The sequence below is a fragment of the Propithecus coquereli genome, unplaced genomic scaffold (assembly GCF_000956105.1).
Source record: "Propithecus coquereli isolate 6110/MARCELLA unplaced genomic scaffold, Pcoq_1.0 Scaffold44, whole genome shotgun sequence".
In the NCBI taxonomy this organism is placed as follows: Eukaryota; Metazoa; Chordata; class Mammalia; order Primates; family Indriidae; genus Propithecus; species Propithecus coquereli.
The window spans coordinates 3392179-3412931 of NW_012150174.1; the positions used below are offsets into that span (position 1 = coordinate 3392179).

General features: G+C 33.2%; 1 protein-coding gene across 5 annotated transcripts in view; it reads left to right on the top strand.

The window, feature by feature from the left end:
• SOX6 (SRY (sex determining region Y)-box 6) overlaps nucleotides 1-20753 on the top strand; it is a 551939-nt gene that overhangs the window by 126844 nt on the left and 404342 nt on the right. For 3 of the 5 annotated variants that reach the window (XM_012654369.1, XM_012654370.1, XM_012654368.1), the window contains exon 2: nucleotides 12653-12893. In XM_012654369.1, the coding sequence (XP_012509823.1) occupies nucleotides 12657-12893 (237 nt within the window). In that variant the 5' untranslated portion in view covers nucleotides 12653-12656. Of the gene's footprint in view, nucleotides 1-12652; nucleotides 12894-20753 lie in introns of those variants that run through there. The other 2 variants (XM_012654372.1, XM_012654371.1) reach the window with 1 other exon arrangement.

The window sequence follows — 20753 nt, forward strand, 5'->3', positions numbered from 1 at the left end:
CCAGGAGTTCAAGGTTGCAATAAGCTATGATTGTGCCACTGCACTCCAGCCTGGGCAGCGGAGTGAGACCCTGTCCCTAGCAAAACACACAAACAAAAAATCCAGACTCTAAATCCTTCTGCTATATCACACTTGTCCTTTTGACAATAGATTCTGTTAAGACTGGTAGCAATTCTCCAGTTCTAGGCACTATGGATGCAAATAAAGATTTGATTTCAAAGAAATCTAAAATGCTAATAGATTAGGCATGATAAATGTAAAAGTTTTTCAGGGATCTCTGTTACTCAATTTTGGGAAATTGTGAGGTGAAGGTGGTGCTTATGTGGGAAGAAAAAACAGAACCAGATAAATAATGCAGAATTATTTCCTATAACAAACAAGATAGCTTGGAAAAACTAGAAGTTCTGTAGCTTGATAGGTGTGCAAATAGGTACTTGGTAAAGAATCCCTTAGCATGCAAGACAACGGTAGTCATACTTGTCTTTTATAATGATAACTCAAACAATTCTGTGCAGTGATTCATGGAAACAATTGGATTCTCGTGTTCTCCTGGAGCTGTTTATGATAATATGAGTGAGAAATTTAAAGCAAATAGCTTTAAGAAAGGGAGGGGGTGGTGGAGGTAGGGAAGGAGAAATACAGGCTAGCAGCACTTCAGTTATTTGTGAAACCAAACTATTTGGTGTGTATAAAAAAATGTGGAAGTTTGGGTCGATGGTGAAAACCTTTCTTCAGCTTTCACAAACAATTATAATTTATGAAAATTCATAATCCTTGTATAGGGGCCTTTTGTATTTCTTTTCCCCAGAAGATAGGATATGTGTAATGTTATATAGCAGTCAGATTTTAAGAGGCTATCTAAATTACTCTGCTTTCCCTGAAATCAACCCTCAATGGATAGTGTGTTAAATACATCCTGTTCAAGCTCCTCATCTCGTTTTCCCTCAAGACTATCCTCAACACCTACTTTTATAGGGAAGCAGCTCCACTTGTGTCTGATGTGTCTGGTGTGGCTTCTTTGGTCAGAGCTAGAAGGTAGAAATTGGATCTCATATTTCTCTGGGCCTTGAAATGAATGGTCAGTGACATTCTTATTTTATTTCATGATTGTCTGTATAAGAATATAATTAAATGTTGATCATCAAGGCTAACCAGAAAAAGCATGCTAGGAAAAGCATGGATAGCTAACAACCAATAAATATTAATATTTGTTAGAAAATTACTGTGTAAAAACTACAGTGAGCCTCCAGACCTTGTGTGCCAATAGCTTTAACTACTTCCTTAACCAATTTTGTTGTCAAACTGCCCAGAATGAGAGTCAAATGGATTGGTTAGAGGATTACTTGGTCCACTTCTCTCTCTCTCTCTTTTTTTACAGTTGTTAGCTAATAATTAAATACCTCCAACTCTAGAAGTAGAAGGGAAGGAATACATAAAAACAGTAAATCCTTTGACTAAGCTCTGATTAAATGACTGTTTAGAATATCTAATTGGAACATCCAAAATAAAATTCTACAGGAAGGGTATAAATTAGTAAAGAATAATTCAGATGATGATAGAAAAAATAGTTAACAATTTATTTAGTTTAGATTTCAGAAACCTTTAATTCTAATAGTATCTTCTCTGGCGTTAGAGCACCTGAGTTCAAATTCTGCTTTCTGTATTTACTAGGTATAACCTTAGACAAGTTTTTATATTTTATTTCATTTTTTAAATTTCAGAATATTACAGGGGCACAAATGTTTTGATTACATATTTTGCTTTTTTGCAGTTTGAGTAAAAGTTATAAGTGTGCCCATCACCAAGGTAGTGTGCATTGTACCCGTTAGATGTAAGTTTACAGATCCCCTCCTTCTCCCTCCCATCTACTTGATTTTCTGTTGATTTTTACTACCATATGTGCACAAGGGTGTTGATCAATTAGTTCCAATTTAATTGTGAGTACATGTGTTGTTTGTTTTTCCATTCTTGTGATACATCGCTTAGAAGAATGGTCTCTAGTTCCATCCAGGTTGTTACAAAAGGTATTAGTTCACCATTTTCTTACGGCTGATATTGTCTAACTCCTAGAGTTGCTTTTAAAACTAAATGAGATAATACATGTAGCAGTGCTTAGCACAGTGACTGGCACTTTCTAAGCTTCTAGTAAAAACTATCTATATATCTTTTCAGCCATCTCTGTAATATCCATCCATTTATCCATCCACCCATCTATCTTTCAATCTTTTTAATGTTTCTGACAACATAGATTGATGATTTTTTTTTGCCATGGAATATGTAGAACTTCTAAAATATGAGATGAATTTAATTGGCCAATGTGTGTGGGCAGAGGAGACACCCTGAAAACCAATGTATGTACAGAGATCTGGAAGCTCTATTTTAAATATTCTTTCATGGCTACTTTTTTTCTGGTTAAATATAATACCCTAAATTTATCTCTACCTATTCATTTAATAATATTTAAATAATTTGGCAATATTTAAAGAGTGTTTTCTTTGTCCAAAACATTGTACTAGGTATTGTGGGAATGCAGAAAGGCCTAGGATTTTGTTCTTGTCCTTGAAAAATTTGTAATTTGGTTGGGATTACTTATAAAATATAATGATATCATGTATTTTTAAAAGATTATGTGAGGTAATACGCACTAAGTATTGAATGAGTGGTATAAAAAATAATGTCTCAGAGCACTTACTAAAACTGATTAGAAGAAGAGTGGATCATAGTTACCTGGAATAATCCCAGCTGGTTTCCTAGTGATAAGAAAGGAAATCGTGGGAAATAGGGGGAGAGAGGCAGAGCAAATCCTGGGAGACAACAATAAGTGAATTTGAGTATATCAGTCTAGTTAGAGTAGAAGGTTAAAGGGAAGATAAATTTAGAAAGATTGGTTGGTCTGGGTGGAGGGCCTTGAATTGGGTTTTAACTTTATTCTGCCATCAGGGGAGAGTCACTGTTGGTTGTTGATCCGGAGAGTGGCCTGATGAAGAGGGTGTGGTAAGACTGATTTGGAGTGGGGAGATACTGAAATTATGGAAACTAGAGTATGTTGTAAGAGTTTGGGTATGGGGTATAATAAAGCTCTGTACCAAGGTGATTATGAGTATAGTAAGAAAGATGAGCATGAGAAACATTATTAAGGAAGGGTTGATGGAACTTAATGACAGGCTGGCAATGAGGAACAAGGGTACAAAAGAGGAGATGGATATAGTGTTTATGTTTTTGAACTTGGGTGGTTGTGAGAATGATACTCCTCTGAGTATTAATGAATGAGAGAAGGTATTGAGGAAAATAATGATGACTCTGGTTTTAGGTTGTTTAATGTGAAATTGCAGAGTATGTCTTGGTATAAATATTTCACAATCATTTGAGGACTATTGTATTTCAGGGAGATAAGAGAGAATTTAGTGTTGGGGATATAGATATAATAACCATATGACTTAGATGTTAAATGATGAGATGTTTGGTAGAAAGAGTATAGAGAAAGAATAATGTTTAGGTTGGAAGCATTAACATGTGAGTGGTATTTTCTGTGATTATCTATTCACTTTAATTCAAAACAGTAAGCTATTTGCTCATCTCTCCCTCTCTGACTTTTCCTCCCTTTTTCTTTCCAATATTATTGATTGTCTCCAATGTGTTGTGCACTGTTCTGTGACCTAGGGATCCAATAATGAATAAGATAGAGATGATCCCTGTCCTCATGGTACATACAGGAAAACTTATTTTTTTATCAGACAAAATCTTTTAATAATTTCTCTTTTTCTCCCATTTACCATAAGCTTTTTTTTTTTTTTTTTACCATAAGCTTTTGATAATATCAGTGAAACCATTTATCTCCCAGGATCTAGAAAGTGTTCTCTGACAAGAGGTTTCTTTTTCTTCCTCTTGTTGATACTTTTTATTGTTACTATATTGTAAGCAATATTTTGTAGGAATTAAATTACCTACCACTGAAGTTCGAAAAATACTGATTATAGTCCCTTTTGCTTGGGAAGTTTTTATTGTGTTAAGCTTGTAAGTGTAAGGTCTTTTGAAAAAAAGTTTATTATATTACTTGAAAGTTGTAGTTAAGAGCAAGGAAAAAGATGTTTTCCTAAAACAATCTTATTTCTTACATCCAAACACTTCTCTTAATGATGTGAAATTTATTTCAAATGACAATAAAACTTGCAACTAGATATTGGACTTCCCCTTTCTCCTATTTCTTTCTATCCTTATTCTGCTTCTGATTTAGCCACAAAGTTCACCCAATGTCTTCATCTCACTCTTTCTTCTCCTCTTCCCTAATAAAATGGAGGAATGGAAGAAGAGGAATGCCATGCAAGATTGGCCAGTTCAGATTGGTGTAGGATGAAAACGTTATTCTAAGGAATGAAATATCAGATTATCAATGTCTGAATTTGCATTCGTGTTCTAAGACTCACGCTCAGGAAATCTTGTGCTGTGGGTGGTCCTCAGTTCATTCCAGGTTTACCCTGGTGCAGTGCTTTCCCTTCCCTCACCAAACTGGTCAATTTTTGTGTTAGGTGATTATAAATGATATTATTTAGAACAGAGGTATCAGGTAAAAAAGAAATATCAGGTATTAGCTGTATGACATACTTTTCTGATAAAAAAGAAGGGCATTACTGATGAAAGAAAAACATCTCTATATGGGGAGTATTTTGAGAATGATGAGAAAGAGTTTTTGCTATATTGGAAGGAATGATGTAAATTTAAATGTTTTAAATCTTGAGTTAGATAGATATAAAATAAAATCACTTTTCTGAGAGAGCTTTTAAAATGCAGTTTGGAGCAATATCTATATTAATGATATTCATTTTTATTTGTATCTTAAGAATTTTCAAAGTGTGAGAGAACCATGTCAAATTTTCAATCCCTTAATACTAATTTAGCTTGGGTTACTTAGATCACTTTGGTAGTGGGCCTATCTGGTCACCGAATTTGGACAAGAAATTCAGATTCTGAGTGTCTCAAAAATAGTTCTGGATATGTACCCTATCCTTTGTTATTTTTCTAAACTTATATAGAGATACTAAATTATATCGTGAGGTAAATTTTCAATTTCAAAAGTATAGGCTACTTTAGAAGAAAAAATAAAGCATAGCTCCTACTTTTAAGGAAAAATTAAGACAAAAGCTTTTGAGATTGGATCTGACCTGTCTTTTTCACTCTTCGGAAAGGTTTGTAGGCCAGAAAGAAATCTCTGAAAGAGAAGTTATAATGGACATGCTGCTGACATACACTTACTGTTATCATTTCAAATGGCAGTGATATAATTTGTAGGCCTTTGTGCTATGTCTGGAAAGTTGTAGTGCTCTTATTGGTATTTGTAGTCACTTTTGATGAATTGATCTTTCCTGTTTTTCATTTTTATTTAATCTAAGACTAATAAGTATTATTGTTAAATAACATAAAAATTGCATCATAGCATTCAGTATTAAAATGCACTTCTTTTTTGGGGAAGCCGGATAGATGTGTTTACTCTGTAGAGAGATTTAGATTTGATTTTTTGTTTTCTTCATGGTAATTATGTTTGCACTTTGCTGATCACTAGTTGTGCATTATTACAATGGAAGGTGACAATTTGATTGTCTTCAATTGGAGAAACAAGTAATTTTATATTCACCAAGCTGTCAGGTAACACTAACTCACAGTACTAAGAGCTCCTGGCAATGCAGCTTGGCACCTATATTTAACTGCTTTGATGCTTGTGTAACCTCTGCTGAATCAGAAATACTTTGCCTGCTGGAAATGGTTTTCAGGGCTGTACAATGAGGTTTTCATTAAGTAGACAAACTGAAAATGAACTGCAAAGCCGTGGTTGTTTCTCTCCTCCCCTTTCACCTTCTCCCCTCCTCCCTCCCATCCCCTTATCCTCCCTCTCTACTCTCTCTCCCTCCCTCCTCTCTTTCTTCTTCTTCATTGGATAGGAACCTGAATTTATGTCTTATTTCATTACATGAAACAGAAGAATTACTGGATTGCTTTATTTAGCTAAAGGAGAACCTCAGAGATTGGCTTCTTTACATGATTTTGTTCAGTGTTACCATGTGTGAATTTTCATATTTTGAAACAATCTGTATGTATCAATTTTCATTTTTCTCTTTTTTTCTGGCAATATTAAACAAAGAGTGAACATAGAGGTAAGAATGGAAAAGTATACAGTGATAGCTTCCTATGCTTTCTCTCTGAGAAGTTATTGTTCTGGTTTATGGTTTTTGTTAATAATTGGTAAGATATCCTGTAATTGGGCTTCCATATTAGTGGGTCAGTTTCGAGCTGACAAAGACATGTCTGTTATTAACTTTAAAAATTATGGTTCTCATTTCATGTGAAGAGGAGATTCACAGTGAACATATATAAATAAATTCATTCTGCTGTTATTTTAGACAGCTTTCTTTCACTCAAGCCACATAGAGGTCTTTCAATTGAGCTATAAAGTCATTGTGCTTGATTAAAATCCTATAAGTTAGTGTATATTTATGGAAGTCATTGTTTGGTTTTGGTCTTTTTTTTAAGTCACAGATTTTATTTATAAACTCTGGGCCTGGCTTTCCAACAAGTTACTGGTAGATAAATAGTGTGAAAACTCAATATTATTTCTATCAAGCAAAAAGTATAGATAGAGGTTACATGAAGTCAAGTTGTTTTGATCCCAGGAAGAAACTAGATACTCAGGACACATGTAATAATTATAGATTTTCCATAGGCAGTCAGTCATTAGGCTAGTTGCCTGTCTCTTCCAGCAGATACTAACCAATTAGACAGAGGTGGTTACGTGATGTAACATTATCAGGAGAAACAATTCATGAGTCAAAGCATTCCAAGACATATGAGCTCTAGTCCAAAGAACAGTCTTAAGCTATATAAAGTGACAGCAATATTGTCAGCTAAATATAAACTCTAGAAACACAAACTTTGATGACTTGAGAAGAATCTGTTCCAGGTAGTTCCTGTTTTGTAAAAGAACCTCAGAGGGCCTTTGGAGACAATTTTGGTGTTTTGGTGTGAAAAATTAGAAGCCTTAGAAAAGTCAAGACCCATTAATTTAAGTCCTTTCTTAGACATACTTCAAGAACTTCAAGTATATTTCATTTGCTTCATCTCTATTGATTTGACAGCTAACTCAAATCAGTGAGTTTTCTTCTACAAGTATTGTGTTTATGTGTTACCATATGTGTTCTGAAAAGCTACTACGAACTGTAGAAGATAGGTTTATAACTTTCCAAAATAGTTCTGAAAGCAGTTACCTTGTTTTTCTCTGAATTTTTTAAATTGCATATTAAACAGATGGAAGAAAAAGAAAAATCTGGCAGAATCCCAGGGAAGTTTGGAGGTAGAATGGGGGAGAGGAGGTGGTAGTGCTGTATAAAATAATAAAAAGAATTGGTAACAACTTTCAGACTTTATTAGAATGAAGCAGGGAAGGTTTTAAAAGGAATGCCTTCATTTTAATGTCTAGAATTAGGGTGTCTTCTGCAACCCTCCCCTCCCTAAGATCTTTAAATGTGGGAATTAAGAGATACAAGAAAAAGGTTTTTTAAATCATTTCTTGCCTTAGGCTGGATAGACTAGCATCCTTTGTAGGGGGTTCTGGGTATTGTGCGTTTTGTCAGCTGAACATGTCTGTTACTCATGTTCCTTAAAATGAGAGCCACTGTGTTATATTTTTGGAAAATTAGTTGTTTATTTATCAGTATCAGATCAAATACAGCATGAAATTAACAGTGACTTATCTGACTGAAATAAGTCTGCCTTGGTAGCCTGGGGCTGAGCTACAAAAATAAATGTGAATACTGGCCTCAAATTTTTATTATTTTTAATAAGCAAGCCACCTATTAAAATGTTGCTTTATGTTAAAAACAGGACTTCTTTTGAATAAATGTAGTGCACCTAAGAAGTGAATGCCATTTGATAATAATCGTAAAAATAATGAAAATATTTTATAAAATCAGGAATTTAAAATATTGTTTTAATGATTTCAGTGGCTCTTTTGAATAGCGATGTAAGTCCCAAATGATAGTTTTGAAAGATGAGTTCTTTCCAAGTAATAATTAAAAAAAATGTAATTTTGAGGGCTTATGCCTTATGAGAAAGTTTAAAAGTTGAAGCTTGTTTTAAAATAATCCTAACTTTTAAATATATACAAATAACTGTTAAAAAAAACAATAACGTCGAATCAGAAAGGTTACAGAAAATGTGATATTTTGTGAGAGAGGACTTAATGTGTACATATCCAGTATCCTCATCATTTTATAAAGTCTTGGGCCAACTAATTTTGATTTCTTATTGAAGAACAGAAAATAAATTTACTGTCTGAGTAAGTCTGTAATGGCCTAAACATTCATATATTATACTGGTATTTTGGAGTACAATTATTATCACCTTTCTAGAGGCATTCTACTGACTTCCTAGAGAACATTATCAGTTATGGGGAGCTTTATCACCAACAATCTCATTTCCAAAAGTCCTAAGCCTGGAGTTCTTCCCAATGGCCTGGCATCCTGGGAATTCACTTGATCTGTTGGGCAGAGACATTTCAAACCCAGGGAACATATGATGGGAATTTAGTTTTATATGTCCCAAAGATATTTAATTCTCCTTGGAGGTTTTACTTGATAATAGCTATGCCCCAGAAAACCATCTTGTTTAACCAATGTGATAAGTTGACAATGTAGTTTTTCTCTCTGATTATAATGTACTCTGTGTAGTCAATACACTAGTACCATGTGAGTGTAATTTCCTCTTTTATTTTATCTCCAATGCACTGTATTATAAATAAACAGTTAAAAAAAACACCAAACAAATCTGTTGCATCTCCTTTTAAGATTGTACCACTGTAGACACTTGTTCTAGTAAAGTAGAATTGGGCGCATTTGATTGCATTTAAATTTTTCATGCTTCAGCAGTTTGGCTGGGAGCACAGTAAAGAAAAATCCCATGAGCGAGGATAGTTTAGAATAATAGAACTTGATTTTGTGTATTATAGCGGCAACATTTGCGCTGCTTTAGTTAGGGTTGTGTCAGCACTTCCATTATAAACCCCTGTTTTCAGGGGGTATAACTAGGGAGATTTTTTAAAAATACAAATTAAAAAAACAATTCATTTGAATGATTTTTAAGTTATAATAGTGCAAAAATAAAACAAAGTAAAGTCACACAGAAATTGACCATTTCCACAAGGATTTTGATTTTCTTTTGCTTATTAGTTGTATATTGCAGCAGCTAAAGTAAGGTGCTATTCTAACATATCGGGGTGAAAATTTTTGTAATGGAAAATTACTTAAATGAGCATGAAAATAAGAGTAAGCATCCCGCATGACATTTTAAAACATTAAAACATGGATATATTTGAGTTTTTAAAGGAGAGTAGCTTTGGTGCTGTGGTTATAGTAAAGGAATTACCAAAAGCCAAGTGTCTTTGTACCTTCTAGAATACAGTTTAGTTGGTCTAGTGCAATGTTTTAAAAGGGAAAGCTAAAGTAAAGAAATAAACGAGATGTAATCAGCAAATTGAAGGATTATTTAATAAAGTAATTGTGCAAAAAATAGTAAATAAAATCTAATAATCAGTAAATATAAGGTTTGTTTAATAAACTATGCATTAGAAATAATTTTTGCACATTTTATTTTTAAAAAAAACAACAAAAGCACCACCCAAAACAAAATGCAACAAAACCAGCAATAAAAAACAAACCTGAAAAAAAACCACAACAGTTCTATCAAAAGGAAATGCTCCAGGAAAATACTTTGTTGAAAGAACAAAAATAATCTTTTTCTCTGCTAACAACATACTTGAGAACTATAATAAAGTAAACCCAAGAAATGAAAAAAAATATGATTTGGATAAGTATTCTTGGAACAAAACGTTCAAAGTTGAGTATGCCTTCCTTGGTTGTCCTTACCTCCCCCTTTCCTTTTCTCCTAATGATGGTGTGAACTGAGGATGAACAGTCAGATTTAATATTACTTTTTTTGTTTTTTGGCAGCCTATCTTTTATTTGCAACCTTGATACACATTTGTATTTGTAGATGCAAATAAAAGACAAGTTATGTGATGTTATAAATAGGTAGCTTTCCTGAATGGTCACTGAAGGAATCACCAGAAGACTGTTGATGAAGGAGAGGTGAAGCCTTTCCTCACTAATTGTATTCAGCGTGTAATTTCTAAACTTCCCTCTGAATTTTGATTTTCAATTAACACTCCCCATTTGAAGATAATTTTCTATTTAATGTAATTGCAGGAAATAATTTATTGGCTGATTAAGACTGAGGACCCAGCCTTCCTTAAGAAAACACTCTAACAAACCAGCCTGTAAACTCAACTCATAGCTTTGGACAGAGTTAGTCTATTTTTACAGCTGCATGGTTGTGTTTTAATTAGGATTGTGCACTATTGTTCACTGGTGCAGTTACAGTTGAAATTATTCTTAAGAGACTGTTTTCATTTTGGGTTTTGTCATGATTAATTTATACTAACGCAAAAATCACAGATATTGCTATTGGAAGGAGCCAATTCACTTTATAATAGGATGTTTGTTGGGGGAGCTAAAGTCACTTTGAGTTTTGGATTATGACTTTCAATTGTATTTAACTGTTTAAAAAACCGGAAGGAAACTCATTCTTTGTTTTTAATGTGAGTGATTACATTATTGATACTGTCATTATCTGAACTATGCAAACACTCTTGTTGTTTGTGGCAAGCTCTTGATAAGCTTGCAGAACAGTTGTACTTTGCCTGGTTTTTCTATAGTAGTTATGGGGCCAGTAAAGTAAGCTCTAAAGTGATTCTCGTATACTAAGAGACATCCTTTGGCTATCATTTTCCAAATGTGTATACATTTGTCCATTTGTTAGTATTGACATAAATTGATGAAGAATATATTTATCTGATATTTTAATATAGTACTCTTTAGAATATTTAATTTCTTTCTCCTCACATTTTTCTGCACTCCATTTTCTCCATTTTATTTTCTAGTATCAAGTCTAATAGATAAAATTTTTATTATTTGTAGAATGATTATTATAAGTAGGTATCAGCATTTTAATATGTTTCAAAGCACTTCAAAAGCCTGTAATACTTTTATTTAGAACTGTGCATAATTAGATTAGCTGATCTTATATTAATTTTTTTCACTGTAGGATACTAAATCTGAGCCCCCTCATTAATTGTGAGAAATTTAGCATTAGCTGTTAAATCCTATGTGAAACATGGGCTGCTACATAAAAACTACTGTTTAAATTGGAATTAACTTAATTATTTTTCTTTGCACTTGATATTTCCTTCACTGCAATATTCATGAAAGCATGTGACAGATTTGTAAATTTAACTGTTAATCTCAGATTTCTAGACCCTTTAATCAGTATTTATTTGTCTGTAGAAACAGTACTAGCAAGTTAATGATTTGCTAATTTGAAAAATGCTCATGTGGTTTCCTATGTTAACTGATTTGTGCATTTTTTAAAAAAAATGGTATGAAATCAATTAATGTTAAAGAGAAATTAAGGTGGAGATTTTATTCCTTTCATTACACAGCAGTTTTGGGGCTAAAGATGCAATAAACTAAAACAACCTAAAGTTTTGGAAAAAATACACAATTGCTTCTTCCATTAAGTTATACACTTTAGTGGTTTTATTTCTAACCATTTTGCTAAGAAATTCATTTTGATAAAGTGATATTCTCTAAAAGTTTTGAAATTCTATTTCATAATCATGATTTTCTCATTTTATTTGAAAGCACAGAATGGAGATCTTATTTTGCAGAGTGTAGTTGATGTTTATTTGTGGGTACATAAATGAATGTTCAGTATTGTTTTGGGAGGTTTTAAATAATATGCCTAGTAGGCATTTTATTATTTTCATAATAAATGTTTTGAATCTTATATTTACTTTCTAATATAAAATAGGCATATAGATATTTCAGATACTCAATTCAAATGCTACAAAATTACCTTAAGACTGATGTAACAGTATCAGCCACTCTCTCAATTAATATGTCACTTAAAAGTTAAGTTACAGCAGTTGACACATCTTGAAGGTCTCTAGAAAAGCATTGGATAGCACTAAGTAGTGTTAGTCTTAGCCCTCATAATACAAGGTGTAAGCTAATGAGTCAGGACCAGATTTACTTAGGACTTTCATGATGGATCATTTACTCTCCTGATTATATTTTTCTACGTAGACTTCTTTTGTTCTTCCATAAACCATAGGAGAAATTTGGATATTTGTGCTTTCAACTCATCCTGCAAACTGGCTCATTTGCCAGGTCATTCATTCATTTTTTTCATTGCTAACCGTCAACCCAGTTACACTCAAGAAGCTTATGATCTATTTAGGAGAACTGGAAAGAAAAATATACACATACATACACTGTACATAATGAAAACTTGTTCTATAAAAATTTCATTTGTGGATTGGTAAGAGAAAATATGGAACAATTACTGGGAAGAGGTTTGCTGAGTTAAAAGCAAAGAGGGAAAGCAGGACAGATAAGCCAAAAGTTCTTTTTCAGTGGTTTAGAGTAGAGCATAAATATCTCTAAAGTTAAAGAACTTTTATTTTTTCCTGAATTAGTGAAATGCAAGAGATAGTTAACTCTTTTGTCATTGACAGCTCTTTTAAATTGATACCGTTTTCCTTCTTCTGCAGAAGAATGTCTTCCAAGCAAGCCACCTCTCCATTTGCCTGTGCAGCGGATGGAGAGGAAGCGATGACCCAGGATTTGACCTCAAGGGAAAAGGAAGAGGGCAGTGATCAACATATGGCCTCCCATCTGCCTCTGCACCCCATAATGCACAACAAACCTCACTCTGAGGAGCTACCAACACTTGTCAATACCATTCAACAAGATGCTGACTGGGACAGTGTTCTGTCATCTCAGCAAAGAATGGTAAGCTTTTAAAATCTGGCCACTGTTAACTAAATGTGTTCCTTAGTATGTCCTCATCATAAACAGTTGTTTTAGGGAAGCTCAAAATACATGGCGTTAGAGTTATTCATGTTTAGGTTATGAAATAACTTCCTGCTATGTACCACTAATGTGCTAGTAACTGGGAAAACTTGAAAAATGGTTGTGATTTAGCTTATGTCCATTATTAGGTCAGCTTGTCAAAAGATATTTGATTTAATTTTTGGGGGGGAACACACAGTTGGTTATCTTATTCTCTGAATCCCTGAATTTAAGCTAGAGAACTTGGTAATATCACAAAATAGGATGATCAAATAAAGTATAGCTATGTATCAATATTGAAAAATTAAATTAAGTAAACATGTCTGTGTGAATGAGGTCATATAGTGAATTATCATCAATGAGGAAATGCAGTGATTTATCATTTTTAATGGTTATTCTTGATTTATAATAAAGCTTTTCTCACTTATGTGCCCATATATTAATTTCTAAAGAACATGCAAAGCTCCTGAGTATCATTCAGTCAGACTGCAGTTTTCTCTAAAAGTAGAAACAACAAAATCAAATACATGCAGTGTATTAGCCAGCTTTCCCATGTTAAATTCCATCTCTAATCATCAAAACAGAAACCATAGTAAGTGACATTATCTTGTTTAAAGCAAAAATATTCAATTTTGTAGTATCTAGAAGAGATCAAAATGTTAATATATTTTATTAGATTAGAAATTTGAAACCCTGTTTTGCATCTCTTAACTTTTCACTAACCAAAAGTTAAGTTAATGAAAAATATTTTAAGTGGGCACTGAGGAAATTTTTATTCCTTAATAAAAATAAAGTAATATTTAAAATGCTTTTACTACTAATAACACATTTAAATTCTTACTAAATGCTTAATGTCTCAGAGACTTAGTTCAATAATTTATGGAGGCAGACATTTTTCTTTTTCAGATAATTTTGCAGACACAGCCAGTGCTCTGGAGCAGTAGGTGAGAAATAGAGAATTGGAAGATAAATAGTTTCTAGATTAATTTTAGTTTTAAAGGGATCGACATTGCATAATTAGATCCACTGGAAGATTTATTTTCCTTGAGTAGGGGGAAGAAAAAGGTATAATAAAGCAAATCTGTTTTAGTGATTGAACTTAGTTCATTTTATACCTGCAAGGTAGTAGCTTGGGTGAAACTGTGATTAATGTAAAATTTAATAAACACTTACCTCATTTTACTTTAAAATAAATATGAAGTCCAAAAGGATGTTTATGAACGAAATATCCAGTCACTGACACTTGCTTATTGGCAAGATAGTTAGGATTATGTTTCATTTTTATTTTGACAAATATTTATTGAGCATCTTTTATATGCCAAGCATTCTACTAATATAGTGGTGAAAAAAACAGACATGATTCGTACCTTCATGGAATTTATAGTCTAGGAGAGGAAATAGAAATTAAATAAATATACCCACAAATAAATGTATAAGTAAAATTGTGATGTGTACTATGAAGAAAAAGAACAAATATTATGTGAGAACATAATGGGGAAAACCTAATTTAGAATAGATGGTTAGGAATTCCCTCTCTGAGCTAAGGATGATAGAAAGTAACCAGGTGGAATGGAACAAAAAGTAAAACTGCAGAGGGAACAGCATGTATGAAGTCCTTGAGGTGAGAAAATTATAGCTTAATTTAAGGAAATAAAAGATGGTCTTTGTGCTCGGAGTATAATAAGTGAGGATGCAACAGATATGGTTAGAGAGATTAGAAGGGGCTATATCAAACAGGACCTTGGAGATAGCATTTTGGAGGTGAGATTTGATCTAAGTGCAATGGAAAGCCTTTGAAGGGTTTAAGAATATTTCAAACAGATAATTCTGGCTGTGGTATAATGAATGGATCAGAGAGGGACAAGAGTGAAAGGAGGAAGACCCACTGGGAGTCTATTTCAGAAGTCTATTTGAGAGATGAGTGTTTCGGATTAGTGTAGAGGAAGAGTGCATAGAGAGAAAGGATGTGTTCAAAATATATTTTGGCTTTTATATCAAATATAGTCATAGACAAATAAAAATAGCTGGACTGGAAAATATGGATAGAGGAAGAAATAATACAATTCAAATTTTATTTCTTTGAGAACACTGTCCTTACTTTTCCTAGTAAAATTTTGTTTGTATCTTAGTAAGTGCCAGGTTGCTTTGGTGAGTTACTCTCAAACTTTTATGATTGAAAATTTTGTTGGAAAATAGATATTAACAATTTGTTTATCAAATTTATATTAATTGTGATTTATGATAGTATAAAATAGTTTAAAGTTATAATATGTTATATATTAGTGTAAAAGAAATCATACTTGCTAGAAATGTTTTCAAACTTTCACTTTCTTTTGATATTAAGCATTGCTTTCCACTGGAGCCTTTGAGTATTCTGAATGTCTGGAAGCCAAAATATTTTGTTTTAACTCCCACTCTATAGTATTTCCCAGCTGTGTACTTATATGGTGTAATAAAAGGATTTAACAAATGGGAAATAGCAGCTGCATTTGGAAATTCCCTTTGTGCGTCCTTTTCACTGGATAGATTCAATAATGTGTAACAACTGTAACATCAGACCTGTAATGACTTATACTGTGAGTATCATATCACCAACCAAGTTTTTTTATAGGAAAGAAAACAATAGAAGGATTTTAGGTTTTTGGGCAGACCTGCAAACCTACAGAGAGAGAGAGAGATGGAGAGAGGGAGAGAGTATTGGAGTAGGAGGACTGTGACTAATATAAAATTTAATAAACATTTTACCTCATTCTACTTTAAAATAAATATGAAATCCAAAAGGAAGTTTATGACATGAAGTGAAATTTGTGTTCTCTTTAATGCATCGTGGTCTTTGCTTACCATAATTGAATCTCATGAAATAGTTGTGGAAAAATGAAACTTAGAAGAAAATCTAAAAAAACGAAAAACAAAAAACCCCCAAATTTTATCACCACTTATTCAGTTTCCATTGTTTTTTACTTTCTGTGATGGCTCTTGTGACCCTCATTCATGAACAGTTAGAAACAAGCCCTAAAAGTTTCTTATCTCTTGTGTTCATGAAGGGTTTTACTTTGATATATCAAAACCACGGAGGAGCTTTTCTGTTAAGAGAGGATAAAGACAAGGCAAAGAAGTTCTGCTAATTCCCACATCATGATTAGAAAAAAATCCTTAAATGTTGAAATTTTGATTATTTCAAAGTGGCACTGCAACAAAATATGAGGGCACACAGTTTCAAACAACAAAAAGAATTTGTTATGGCATAAGCAAAGAAGGAGAACAGAAGTTTTAGAGAATTCAAGGAATTCAAGGGCCAATTTGAGATAAAAATTTTACACTCTGATTTTAATTATAATTATTTATATTAGAAACACCAAAATGTGCAATTTTAAATTTAATGTGCTATGTTAATTGGTAAGATCCATTTGAAGGTTAAAAGTTAGAGTAAATAAGAATTCACTGTCCTTCTCTAATGTATAACCACTACTATGAATATTTTCATCATGGCACCAGTGTGCCAGTACCGTTTTTGCAGAGGGATATTGACATGTCCACTAAAATCTGTTTTTGCTCCCATTAAGACTGTCTCATTAGGCTAGAATAAATTCAAATGTTTTTTTCATGAAAAATGTTTAGTGTATTATTCTTTTTATGTGAATAAGCATGGAGGAACATTTTGGTGGTAATGTTTAGTGACCTGTATATGTTATTGCTGTGATTAATACCTGCTAAAGAATGTAACTATAGAAAGGTCAGGTAAGTTTATATATTGCTAGCAAACTTGTCTGCAAATTACATACAGTTTTTTCGTGCAAACTGTATATACCTACTTACTGTATCGAATGGATAAGTTGATATGTGTGTGTTAATTTGAGCCTTCCCTCCCTTATTTTTTTTCTTTCACTTTAGAGTATAATTTAAAGAGGTGTTATTACCATCACTGTTTACCTGTGTATATAGTGTATACTAAGTTCCAGGTACAGGGACTACCTTGTAAATAATACAGATAAGATCCCTGTTATCATGGAACTTAGAGTCTAATAGTATGACAGACAATAAAGAAGTCTTACAGAGTAGACAATTTCAGACAATGGTAAGTGTTATGAAGAAAATTAAATGAGAAAATGTGATAGAGTATGACTAAACAGATTGGGTAAGGTCTTTTTGAAGAGATGACATCTGAGCTGAAATTTTGAACAACAAGAAGTAGCCACTGCGCAAAGACTTGGGGAAAGCACCCAGCCAGAGTGTATAATAAGTATGAAAGACTTTTGATTTGTGTGTTTGAGAAACAGAAAACAACAGGGTGGCTGGTAAGGGAGAAAATGGTGTGAGATGAAATCAGGGAGGCAGGTAGATGGCATATATTATGGGGTCTTGAAGGCTGCAGTGAGGTTTTTAACTTTATTTCAAGTGCAAGAGGAAACTATTGGAAGATTTTAAGCAAGGGAGTAACATGATTTGATTTGTTTTTAAAAGATCAAATTCCCTGCTGTGTAGAGATTAGATTGTGGGAGATGACATCAGAAACAGGGACACCTATTAGGTAACCATTGCATTAGTGTAGGTGAGAGTTTGATGGTATGTGGAAAAGTGAACAGTTAGGAAGGATACTCGTTTAAGAGTTCCTGAGATTCTGAAGAAGACAAGATTCACACAAAGGGTGGAGAGAATATTTCAAGTAATGTACACATGGGCAGGAATTTAGTCAACAATGAACAAGAAATGAAGTGGGTGAGACCAAGGAGAGGAGAGAAGAGAGTAGATATGCTACTGGCCAGTGAATGGCTCCAGGCAAGAGACAGAAGCTTTTTGCTTAGGAGGCAACTATTTATAGGTGATTTTTGGGGTAGGCCATGGAAATGTGGGTAAGGCACCAAAACTATCTTTTACAAGATACAACACGAGATAAGATTGTAAGTGGGAGAACAAAAAGTAGACCTCCCATTTGATCCAGCAATCCCACCTCTGGGTATTTACCCAAAGAAAAAAAAACATTTTATAAAAAAAAAGACACTTGCACTCGAATATTTATAGCAGCACAATTCACAATCATGAAGATGTGGAAGCAACCCAAGTGCCCACCGATACATGAGTGGATCGATAAAATGCACTATATGTATACCATGCAGTGATACTCAGCCATAAAATGGTGAACTAATACTTTTTGTAACAACTTGGATGGAACTGGAGACCATCCTTTTAAGTGAAGTATCACAAGAATGGAAGAACAAAAACCATATGTTCTCACTACTAAATTGAAATTTATAGATCGACACTCATATGTACATATGATAGAAAAATTCAACAGAAATCCGGCAGGTGGGAGGGGAGAGGAGGGAATGGGTAAATTCACACCTAACGGGTACAATGCACACTAAATGGGTGATGGATACACTTATAACTTTGACTTGAACTGTACAAAAGCAATTCATGTAACCAAAACATTTGTACCCCCATAATATTTCGAAATAAACAAAGATTATAAGTGGGACCTCATGCACATATGAATGTGTACACTTGCATGCATGTTTATATTGATATATATTTTAGGCAAAAATATACATCTGGCTTTTAACTACTAGTCCAATTAAGTGGAAATAACCATACTGAACTCTCAGCTCTGGAATACTTGAATTCCTTATTTTTAGAGACCTACTTAAATTTCTCCAGGTGAGTTTTTCCTTCTAGAAAAGTTAAAATAATTTTCCACTATAAATAAAAGATGCCAATAATACCCTTTGTTGTAACTGAAATAAAAGAATAATAGGCATATTGAAATATTTAATAAATAACTATTGGGAACAATACTTTCTTGCTTTCAAACAGTGTCTACTCTTTGCTTCTCTTGTTTTTAGTCCAGTGAAGTTGCTAATCAACTCTGGAGTGTTTTATGTCATTCAGTTGGAGTCATAAAATTTCTGGTGTGGACTTTGTACCATTTCTGGGAATGGAGCTGTTGTCATTTCATGATAACATGGTCCAGGAATTTTCAGTGAGGATTTAATTCTCAGCCATACTTTATGTTGTGACAGACTTTTAGATTTCTAATCTTGTTACTTTTTAAAAGATTTTAAAAACTTGATTATTGCCAGTTCTTTGTAAGATTTAATCATTTCAGATGGTAGGCAGCACTCATATGAAATTTATTTCCTCTCTTTTATGGGGACTATACAAAGTGTAGCGAAACCCACTAGTTCTCCTGGTTCGAACTAGTTTATAGTCATGATACCTAAGGTAGGGTTTATGTACATATTTTGTGGTACCTGATTGGTCTGTGAAGCACTGGGGAAAAAAATCCATAAACTAGCAAGGTTTAGACTTATTGAGACATTTAGTTACTACTATTCTCTTTTTCAGATTTTGGAAATTCATTCAAGTAAAGCTCAAGCCCAGGTTTCTATTAACAAGTCAAAATGCCATCTTTGCCCCTGAGTCACTGAATAACATTCTCTAAGAAGCATTATGGGGGATTTCCCATTTTCTATAAACTTGAAACTGTATTTACACACAATACTATCTTCTTTTTAACCTCTCTCAGAAATTTATGACAAAAAATTATTTATAATTTTTTTTCTTTTATTTCAGCATATTATGGGGGTACAGATGTTTAGGTTACGTATGTTGCCCTTGGTCCCCCCCCCCAAGTCCGTGTTTCAAATATGTCCATCCTTCGGGTGGTGTGCATTATAATTTTAACTAAAAATAAAAACATTTTATTTCATGGAATCTGGCAAAACTCTTGCTGTGGGTAGTGAAATAGACAACTAGTGTTGTCTAGCTAACACATTGATTACCTCTATATTTTCACACCCTGATAATGTACACTGTTTCAATTTTGTTATTTTTAAGAAAGTACATTTTTAAAAAAGTTCCCCCAATCTAACTTGTTTAAATTAAACAAAAGGATTATTGGCATGCTACTTGGAAATATCTCAATGTTTATGGATATATGAATTATTTTATTATGATTCTTAATGATATACCTTTCTAAAGATCCTTTTTGGAAGTTTTCTTTCTTACCTTCCATATCATCAAAATCTTTATCAAAGTGGAAACATTAACATGTTCTGTAATAGTTGGCTTCTTTTCCCCTTGGGCAAGCAGGAATCAGGTATGCATGTTGATTAACACACTCCCGTCATTAACATGTGATTATGCAGGCTGCATATTGAGCACTTGCCAAAATATAAAAGTCTAGTACTTTAGTACATCTGTGCAAAGACTTTTTGCATTTCTTTTGTATTTTGACGGTTAAAGCAATAATCTAATTTTTTTTTATTTTAAATGTAATAAAATTGTGTATACAGAATGTCTTTAAGGAGCTGGGGTATGTCATGTTTATTTTCATTTTAATCTTTCAGGCTGTGTAAGATCCAGTGACTGGGGTTTGCAGAGCAAAAATTATAACATGACTCTCTTAATGAACTCTATCAATGATATTCACATACAATTTATCACATTCTTGCATGTTCATAAGGATTATCTTTTCTGGGATTTAGCCAATATTCTCCTGATTTGCTTCGGTTTTATATGATATCTCTATATTTCATAAATATTTTATTTCCATTTATTTTATCTGTGCACTGCTAGTGTGTACCTCGTAGTGGTGCCAGGTTTGCTCAGTTTGAATTTCCTGTCTTCTACTATCCCTATGCAAATACTTCTATATGACAAAAGTATAGCTTGGAGTCTGTAGCATTTCCAGACATAGGAAAAGTTGCTTTTTGATAATTATTTAAAATAAGACTCTATTATTAATAGAAAATATGGTGTAATCTAGTCTAGCTTGAACAGTTTGAGCAGGAATATTCTACT